The sequence below is a fragment of the Mobula hypostoma genome, chromosome X2, assembly GCF_963921235.1.
Source record: "Mobula hypostoma chromosome X2, sMobHyp1.1, whole genome shotgun sequence".
NCBI lineage: Eukaryota > Metazoa > Chordata > Chondrichthyes > Myliobatiformes > Myliobatidae > Mobula > Mobula hypostoma.
In genome coordinates, this window is record NC_086129.1 from 46,482,500 (window position 1) to 46,492,874 (window position 10,375).

General features: G+C 41.7%; 1 protein-coding gene across 1 annotated transcript in view; it reads right to left on the reverse strand.

Annotated features, from left to right (window-relative positions):
• LOC134340887 (uncharacterized) overlaps positions 1–10,086 on the reverse strand; it is an 87,293-nt gene extending 77,207 nt beyond the window's left edge. Inside the window, exons 1-4 of the mRNA XM_063038460.1 lie at positions 10,051–10,086; positions 8,864–9,047; positions 6,144–6,306; positions 1,359–1,547 (exon numbers count right to left, since the gene is read on the reverse strand). Coding sequence (XP_062894530.1) covers positions 1,359–1,547; positions 6,144–6,306; positions 8,864–9,047; positions 10,051–10,060 — 546 coding nt within the window. The 5' untranslated portion in view covers positions 10,061–10,086. The remainder of the gene's footprint in view (positions 1–1,358; positions 1,548–6,143; positions 6,307–8,863; positions 9,048–10,050) is intronic.
• Positions 10,087–10,375: the final 289 nt, after the last annotated feature.

Below are 10,375 nucleotides of genomic sequence, written 5' to 3' on the forward strand. Positions count from 1 at the left end.
CTCCCTCTATGGCAAAGATGTCTTTCCTCAGATTAGGGGACCAAAACTGCACACAATACTCCAGGTGTGGTCTCACCAAGGCCTTGTACAACTGCAGTAGTACCTCCCTGCTCCTGTACTCGAATCCTCTCGCTATAAATGCCAGCATACCGTTCGCCTTTTTCACCGCCTGCTGTACCTGCATGCCCACTTTCAATGACTGGTGTATAATGACACCCAGGTCTCGTTGCACCTCCCCTTTTCCTAATCGGCCACCATTCAGATAATAATCTGTTTTCCTATTTTTGCCACCAAAGTGGATAACTTCACATTTATCCACATTAAATTGCATCTGCCATGAGTTTGCCCACTCACCCAACCTATCCAAGTCACCCTGCATCCTCTTAGCATCCTCCTCACTGCTAACACTGCCACCCAGCTTCGTGTCATCCGCAAACTTGGAGATGCTGCATTTAATTCCCTCATCCAAGTCATTAATATATATTGTAAACAACTGGGGTCCCAGCACTGAGCCTTGCGGTACCCCACTAGTCACCGCCTGCCATTCTGAAAATTTCACTGCATGTTATGATGTACACATGACAAATAAAGCTAATCTTTTTTACTTCTGTATCATAGCAACTAATTAACACCTAGTCATTTGCTACGAGTTTTTTTTAGAATGGGCTTTTATAAAATTGACATCACTTTATTTCATTAGAAGCTCATGTGGGAAGCGGTGAGATAACAGAAGATATAGTCTGTTGCGCGATACTGTATTATACTGTGCTCTATAAACTTTTGCTTTCCCAAGGGCTCTGAATTCCAGCAGAAATAGATTAGAACTATACTGAATGATACTAACTACATCTGGAGCAACAAGCAATCTGCTGGAAGAAGCCATCGGGACAAGCAGCATCTGTGGGTGGAAAGGAATTGTTGCAGAGTTTCTTCCCACATTCCAAAGACGTAGGAGTCAGGCTTAGTAAACATGCTATGTTGGCGCCGGAAGCGTGACGACACTTGCAGGCTGCCCCCACCACTTCCTCGGACTGTGTTAATCATTGACGCAAGTAACAACTTTCATTGAATGTTTCGAAGTTTCGATGTACATGTGACAAATAAAGCTAAACTTTTAAGTATCAATTCCTTTCCTCCCACACTTGCTGCTCGACCTGCTGAGTTTGTCTGTCAGATTGTTTGCTGCTTCTGCTGTCTCTTGTCTCTGAACTAAAAGTGAATAAATTACACACATGCAGTTCACCTGTTAAGGTAACATTAAAAGAAATGTAGCCCAATGGTGTTAGAGCAATGAGATCGAGAACCAAAATTTCTGAATGGTGGAACAAGCTATAATTAAACCAGTTTCAGTTGCTCACCATCAATCCTGCACAGATACCGACTGTTGCCATCACTGCCGCCAGTAAACTGGAAATAATGAACCAATCAGGATTGAAGTGTAGGTCTTGGGCCCTGCGGATGCCCATGCGGATAAAGCTGCTGGGGCTGGTGGGGAAGAAGGGCCCCTCTTCATAGCACTGGCCACCAACAGGCATCACTCGGACATACTGAGAAAGAGATTAGTCCATTTAGATTTCTCATCAAACAGAAATTCAGGATTGTATCTATTTAATACACTTTGGAAGGTCGAAATTGAAGGCAGAATACAGGGTTAATGAGAGGATTGTTAAAAAGTGTGGAGGAATAGAGGCATCTTGGGGTTTGCATCCCTAGATCCCTCAAAGTTGCCAAGCAAACTGATAGGGTGGTTAAAATGGCATCATTAGTCAGGGTATTAAGTTTAAAGACGCAAGGTAAAGCTTTATAAAACCCTAGACAAGAATAAGATCGAGACCCCTACATTCTTAAGTGGGAGGGTGAACAGCCAGAGGTCCTGGTCCATGTAGGTACCAATGACATGGGTAGGATGAGTGACAAGGTTCTGCAAAGTGAGTTCAGGGGGGTAGGTGCTAAGTTAAAGGGTAGAACTTCCAGGGTTGTGATCTCAGGATTGCTACTCGTGCCACGTGCTGGTGAGGCCAGAAATAGGAAGATCACACAGTTTAACGTGTGGCTAAGGAGTTGGTGTAGGAGGGAAGGCGTAAGATTTTTGGATCATTGGGCTCTCTTCCAGGGAAGGTGGGGCCTGTACAGAAAAGACAGTTTACACCTGAATGGAGGGGGTCTAATATCCTAGTGGGAAGGTTTACTAGTTCTGCATAGTGGGGTTTAAACTAGAGTCGCAGGGGGATGGGAACCAGAGTGCCAGAACAGATAGTGGAGAGGTTGTGCAGAAAGATATTGTTAAGACCTCAGACAAATTCAGGAATCAAAAGGTCGAGCATAGTGTGACAAGTTTGTTATAGTAGGTGATTTTAACTTTCCACATATTGACCGGGATTCCCATACTATAAAAGGACTAGATGGGATCAAGTTCGTCAAATGTATTCAAACATTCATGTCCATGCTGAACCATTTAAACTGCCTACTCCCATCAACCTGCACTCAGACCATAGCCTTCTGTACTCCTCCCATTCTTGCACCTATTTAAACTTCTCTTGAACATTGAAATCAAAATCACATCCACCACTTGCATTGGCAGCTCATACCACACTCTCACCACCCGCTGATTGAAAATGTTTCCCCTCATGTTCCCCTTAAACATTTCACCTCACACCCTTAACCCATGACCTCTAGTATTAGTCTCACCCAACCTCAGTGGAAAAACCCTGCTTACATTTAATACCCCTCACAGGGTGGTGGGGTGGAGATACGTCTCTACCATAGGAGGTGTTAGGCACTCTTTCCCTCTGGGATCACCTGTCTTGTAAGGACACTACCCAGAAGACAGCAATGGCAAACCATTTCTGTAGAAAAATTTGTCAAGAACAGTCATGGTCAAGACCATGATCCCCCATGCCATACAACACAGCACATAACAAATGAATGATACTCCTCCTGATTCTATATACCTTTATCAAATCTCCCCTCAATCTTCTATGTTCTAGGGAATAAAGTCCGAACCTATTCAATCTTTCCTTATAACTCAGGCCCTGCAGACCTGGCAGCATCCTTGTAAATTTCCTCTGCACTCTTTCAATATTATTTACATCATTCCTGTAAGTAAGTGACCAAATCTGCACACAGTACTCTAAATTAGGCCTCACCAACATCTTATACAACTTCAATATAACATCTCAACTCCTGTACTCAATACTTTGATTTATGAAGGCCAATATGCCAAAGCTTTCTTCACGTCCTATCTACCTGTGATGCCACTTTCAATGAATTATAGACCTGTATTCCCAGATCCCTTTGTTCTACCGCACTCCTCAGTGCCCTACTGCTCACTGTGTAGGACCTACCCTAGTTGGTCTACTGAAGTGCAAAGCCTCACACTTATCTGCATTGAATTCCATCTGCCATTTGTCAGCCATTTTTCCAGATCCCACTGCAAGCTTTGACAGTCTTCCTCGCTGTCCAGTACACCCCCAGTCTTGGTGTTGTATGCAAATTTGCTGATCCAGTTTACCACATTTTCATCCGGATCATTGATATAGATGACAAACAACAAAGGACCCAGCACCGATCCCTGTGACACTCCACTAGTCACAGGCCTCCAGTCAGAGAAGCAACCATCTACTACCACTCTATGGCTTCTCCCACAAAGACAATTCTAATCCAATTTACTACCTCATCTTGAATGCCGAGCGACTGACAGATTACCATTCTGATCTTCAAGAGAACCAATTTTGTTCTTTACAATGATGTCATCGAGCAGAAAATAGTACAAATATTAGAACACATTAGGGATTGTTCCAAATGACAAAAGAGCGACAGAAAGGAGTTATAGAATGAAGAACTAGAATTCATTCCTCAACCTTTGTTTTCTGTGACGGATAATTTATTCATCTGTAACTTGTTGGAATGTTCTTCTCGTTCATAAGAATTGTACCAGTGTTTGGAAATCCTTTGTTGTTTTAAAATCTTTTGTAATTCTGAAATCTTTTATAAATCAGAAATCCTCTGCGAGTGTCAAACGTGAATTAAGAGCTTCTTGTCCAAAAGTTAGATGTATGTCTTTAAAAATAAAATAAATGGATGATGTTGAAACTACTTTGTTAGCTGAGAGTAGTCCCTCCTTGGCAGGGAGGGGGAGCCCACCACTCAGACAGCTAAACCTGGCTGCACTGGCTAGACAGGGAAATAAGCTAGTCCTTGATGAGAAGGTGGATACGATATAACCTCCCTATAGTGAGGAACCTGCAGATATCTATACCAGATAAGGCTTAAAATCTCCTTTGAGTTTACAGCTTTGTGGACTGGGAACCCAGTACCAACACAACATTGTGTTCAATTCTTGTCACATCATTATAGGAAGGATGTAGAAGCCCCAGAGAGGAGCAGAAGAGATTTACCAGGATGCTGTCTGGATTGGAGAGCATAGTTTATGAGGAAACGTTGAGCAAGCTCGGGCTTTTCTCTTCAGAGTGAAAGAGGATGAGAGGTGACTTGATACAGGTATATAAGATGATAAAATGCAGAGATGAGTGGACAGCCAGAGACTTTTTCCCAGGGTGGAATTGACTAACACAAGAGGGCGTAATTTTAAGGTGATTGGAGGAAAGTACAGTACAGCACAGCAAGATGTTGGATGGGCTCTGTGAGAGGGAAGGGTTATATTGATCTTGGAGTAGGTTTAAAGATTGGCGTAATATTACGGACCAAAGGACCTGTACTGTGCTGTTCTAGATATCAAATATTTTTAGTTACCTCACTTGAATAATCAGGTGTGCAGAGATTAAAATGGAAATACATGATTATTCTTAGAACACATCTGTTTGACAAAGAATTTAGTCTCTTACCTTTCTATGTTGTTTCATGTTGCAGTATTGTCTAAAACACAACAGTTTAGGGAATGTCATGACATTAAAATTTCAACCTGAATGCCAAGTAAAAATATCCTGTTGGAGGAATGCAGTGGACTGAGCAGCTCTAGTGGTGGCGGTGGGAGGGGGTGGTTGGGAACAATTGTTAATGCTTTGGTTTTTGCGCCAGGTTCCTGTATCTGCCGTCCCTCTTGTGTCAAAATTAAATTGAGAAAGATCTGAAATGAGAGAGTTTGGGAAATGGAAGCATCATTTTTACCTCATTATGGCAGGGTATGCCACAATACTGGCATAGTGTGGAGTGAAGGTTATTTGGTACTTGGCATTGCTTTATCTGAACTCATTACTCGGGACTTGTGTGCGTCCAGGACAAAGCAGCGAGCAGAAAAAAAGTCACAGTGGACACTTCTCACACAGTAAACTCCCTTTTCGAAAAGCTCCCTTCTGGAAAGTGCTACAGGGCTATTAAAACAAAGCTTCATGTCATCTGAAAAGTTTCTGCTCCCGGGCAGTTAATCTGAAGAAACTTTAAATCACTTTTTACAATGCTGTTTACTTAGAGATTACATGCTGGTATTCATTTAAGCATATTTTATCCCAGATCCTTCAACCTCTAAATTTATTAGCTTTTTTATTTATATATAGCTTTTTTATTTTTATATACTTTTATTATTTCTAGTTCCTGTATGTTGCTGTTTTTGCTGCATGTCACACCACAGCAAATTCCTAAGAGATGTAAATATCCACTCAATGACCACACCTGCTTATTAATACAAATATCTAACCAGCCAATCACGTGACAGCAACTCAATGCATAAAAGCATGCAGACATGGTCAAGGGCTCAGTTATTGTTCAGATCAAACATCAGAATGAGGAAGAATGGAGTGATTGTTGGTGCCAGATGGGGTGGTTTGAGTATCTCAGAAACTGCTAATCTCCCAGGATTTTCACACATAACAGTCTCAGAGTTTATATAGAATGGTGTGAAAAACAAATTAAAAAATCCAGTGACTGGTAATTCTGTGCGCAAAAGTGTCTTGTTAATGAGAGAGGTCAGAGGAGAATGGCCAGATTGGTTCAAGCTGATGGGAAGGCGACAGTAACTCAAATAACCTCGCATTACAACAGCGGTGTGCAGAAAAGCATCTCCAGTCCACAACACATCGAACCTTGAAGTGGATGGGCTACAGTAGCAGAAGACATCTTTACACCATTAAGGATTCTGAGCAAACCTGAATCCAAGGAAGGATTATGATTAGTAAATAGGCACACACCATTTTCTTGTTAGGATTGCTGCTCAGTTGGAAGACATGAACACCAGGTTGGTTGAAGCGATAAATAAAGAGCCAGGATGAGTTTGAGGCAAATTCCATCTTCTTCACAAGGTCACGGAATGCTCCCCAGTCAAAGTCGCTGTCAGTGTTGTAAAGATTTACACTAGAAAAAAGAAAGTACTTTGCTTTTATTTTGAACATTTGACTTATCCATTTTCTGATTTATCCCCTGAGGCCTTTGACAATGTCCTGGAGCTGGGGAGATCATGCTAACACCTTTTGACACAAAGAGATATAATCTGATTAGGGATAGTCAGCATGGCTTTGTCAAGGACAGGTCATGCCTTATGAATCTGACTGAATTCTTTGAGGATGTAACAAAACACATTGATGAAGGTAGAGCAGTGGATGTAGTGCATATGGATTTCAGTAAGGCATTTGATAAGGTTCCCCATGCAAAGCTCCTTCAGAAAGTAATAAAGCATGGGATCCAAGGAGACCTTGCTTTGTGGATCCAGAATTGGCTTGCCCACAGAAGGCAAAGGGTGGCTGTAGATGGTTTGTATTCTGCATGAAAGTTGGTGACCAGTGGTGTTCGCAGGGATGTGTTCTGGGACCCCTTCTCTTGGTGATTTTTATAAATGACCTGGATGAGGAAGTAGAAGGGTGGGTTAGTATGTTTGCTGATGACACAAAGGTTGGAGGTGTTGTAGATAGTCTGGAGGGTTGTCAGAGGTTACAGCGGAACATCGATAGGATGCAGAGCTAGGCTGAGAGGTGACAAATGGAGTTCAACCCAGATAAGTGTGAAGTGGTTCATTTTGGTAGGTCAAATTTGAAGACAGAACATAGTATTAATGGTAAGATTCTGGGCAGTGTGGAGGATCGAAGGGATCTTGGGGTATGTGTCTATAGGACGCTCAAAGCTGCTGTGCAGGTTGACAGTGTTGTTAAGAAGGTGTATGGTGTGTTGCTGTTCATCAACCGCGGGACTGAGTTCAAGAGCCATGAGGTAATGTTACAGCTATATAAGACCTTAGTTAGATCCCGCTTGGTTATGGTCACCTCACTACAGGAAGGATGTGGAAACCATAGAAATGGTGCAGAGGAGATTTACAAGGATGTTGCCTGGATTGGAGAGAATGCCTTATAAGAATAGGTTGAGTGAACTCGGCCTTTTCTCCTTAGAGCTACAGAGGATGAGAGATGACCTGATAGAGGTGTTTAAGATGACGAGGGGCGTTGATCGTGTGGATAGCCAGTGGCTTTTTCCCAAGGCTGAAATGGTTAACACAAGGGGGCACAGTTTTAAGGTGCTTGGAAGTAGGTAGAAGAGGGATGTCAGAGATAAGTTTTTCACACAGAGATTGGTGGGTGTGTGGAATGCAATAGGGTCTTTTAGAAGACTTTTAGGAAGGTACATGGAGCTTAGAAAAATAGAGGGCTATGTGGTAGGGAAATTCTAGGCAGTTTCTAGGGTAGGTTAGATGGTTGGCACAACACTGTGGGCTGAAAGACCTGTAATGTGCTGTAGATTTCTTTGTTTCTATGCATTCCCAATCTTAACATCAATTAAAACCTGACAAGGAGTGGACATACCATTTTCAGAGTCAAAGATGTTTGGTTTCAGCAATGCACGTAAACTCTGAAGGAAGTCAACAAGTCAGGGAGCATCTGTGGAAGGGAACCCTGCTGAAGAGTCTCAGTCCAAAACGTTGACTGTACACTTTTCCACAGACGCTGCCTGACTTGTGAATTCCTCCAGCAGTTTGTGGGTTCTGCTCAAAATTTCCAGCATCTGTAGAATCTGTTGTCTTTTTTGGTTTCAGCTCCTGATATGAAACTTGAACACCCAGTTCCATGCTTATGTTCCCAGATGCATTGTGGCAGTCGCTGTTCGCAAATAAACATTCAACCCAGGATCCAAATTACCTTAACAAGGATGTCCTCAAATGTAAGAGATCTCATGCCACTGTTTCAAAGAGCATCAATGGAGTTATCTCAGAAACCTACCAATGTTTAACTCAGTCAACAGACTTTTTTGAACATTATTACATTCCTTTTTGTTGGATCTTGCTACACTCAAATAGGTAGCTGTGTTTCTGTCATTAAAGCATTTCATTGGCTGTAGAACACTTTGGGATGAACAGAAGTAGTGAAAAAGTATCATATAAAGTGAGGTCCTGAAGAAGGGTCTCGAGCCAAAACGCTGACTGTTTATTTATTTCCATAGATACTGCTTGACCTGCTTCCATTGATGCATCGACTGTTTATTCTAAGGAAATAAACAATTGCTGTATTGGCTGAGACCCTTCATCAGAACTAGAAAGGAAGGGGGAAGAAGCCAGAATAAGAAGGTGGATGGTGGGGGGGGGGTGAAGGAGTACAAGCTGATAGGTGATAGGTGGAACCAGGTGAGGGGTTTTACTCAAAAGGATTACACAGTGCAGGTAGAGAACAGTTAGCCCATGGGATAAATGCTGGCTTCTGAGCTACTGGATTAATTCACTTCTTTCCGTTTATGCCACTGAGCTATTCCTATACATTTGAAGGACATACTAAAAGCCCATTGTGGTATTAAACAACAATATTCTCATGGTCAGTAATTTTTAGTGCCTAACATAAGGTAGTAAGTTTCACACAATTACATATTTTGAGCTTTTTGGATTAAGTATATTGTGGGAACCATGTTATGTAATGAGAAGCAGAATTGTACTTACCTGTCATACACAGGGTAATACTCACTGATTACCGTGAACAGGACGATGCTTCCCGTGTGGAAGCAGGCGGTGGGGTTGAAGATGCCAGAAAACAATGTGCCGTTAACAAAAAGTTGGTGAACACCTGACTCCTGAGTCTCAGGGTCCTTGAGGCTGGCAGATGTCACGTGCCTGGTTGCATTTCCTAAAATTTACAAAGCACTTCGAGATTAACCTCAATATGGATCTACATACCAAAGAATACATTTCTTCAGTTTTTAATGTAAATCTGAATGTGAAAAAGACTGAGGTTTAATATCACTGTCATATGTTGAGAAATTTGTTGTTTTGAAGCAGCAGTACATTGAAATACATGAAAAACCTATCAATTGCAATAAGAATATACAGAAAACATACACACACGCACATATACTGTGTACACATATACAGTGGTATATATTAGTAATGGAAAAAAGAGCAAAAAAATTGTTGGGTTAGATCATTGTCCATTCAGAAATCTGATGGCAGAGGGGAAGAAGCTGTTCCTGAAACATTGAGTGTATGTCTTCAGGCTCTTGTACCTCTTCCTCAATGATAACAATGAGCAGTGGGCATATCCTGGGTGATGGGGGTCCTTAATATTGGATGCCACCTGAGGATTCCAGAAACTGGAAATCTGCAATGAAAATACTCTGCAGGTCAGACAGCATCTGTGGAAAGAGAAACAGAGTGAACATTCCAAGTCAATGATCCTTCGTCAGAACTGGAATGTTCCTCTGCATGTGAAGGCTTTCAGAACAATGAATAAAATAACAATAATATTCTCCAGGTTTTGGGGGCATTAACTGGCAATGTTAACTGTTTCCTTTTCCCCAAATGCTAGTTGACCTGCTGAGTTTTTTTTAAGCACCTTGTGTCTTTATTCTGGTCTTGATTAGGTTGTTATCATAACCTGGTCAGCAAGTGTAGACTGTAAGCGATACCACATGATCAATGCCTGTCCACTGGCTGGCAGTAAATAACTACACAACCAACATTGTGGCAGATTGTCATGGCCGAATAAACATGAAGATAAATGTATCTTTTGTCCAACAGCATGAATACGCTGAGGCTCATTAAAAGGCATTGATGGAAAAAGTTGAGGACACAGTAAGTACAGAGAATGTCAAAGTCAGGGCAAGTCTGCAGTCTGTCACAGGCACAATTACCTGGAGACATCTTCAAGTCCAATGATGGATGTCGAGCCAAACTGATTTCCAGCAAGCTCCTTAATTTTATGGGATCTGGGTCATATACACCCAGGAAACCTTTCTCTGTAAAACACAATAAAGCAAGAACATTACTTGCTATCTTCCCAAGCATCCTAATTCACAAACATATTAAATCCATATCAAAAATACAAATGCTGGAAACCTAAAATAAAAAAAATACTGCAGAGACTCAGCAGGTCAGGCAGCATGTGTGGAGAGAGCTTTCAAAGTTCAAAGTAAATTTATTATCAAAGTACATATACTGTATGTTGCCATATACAAC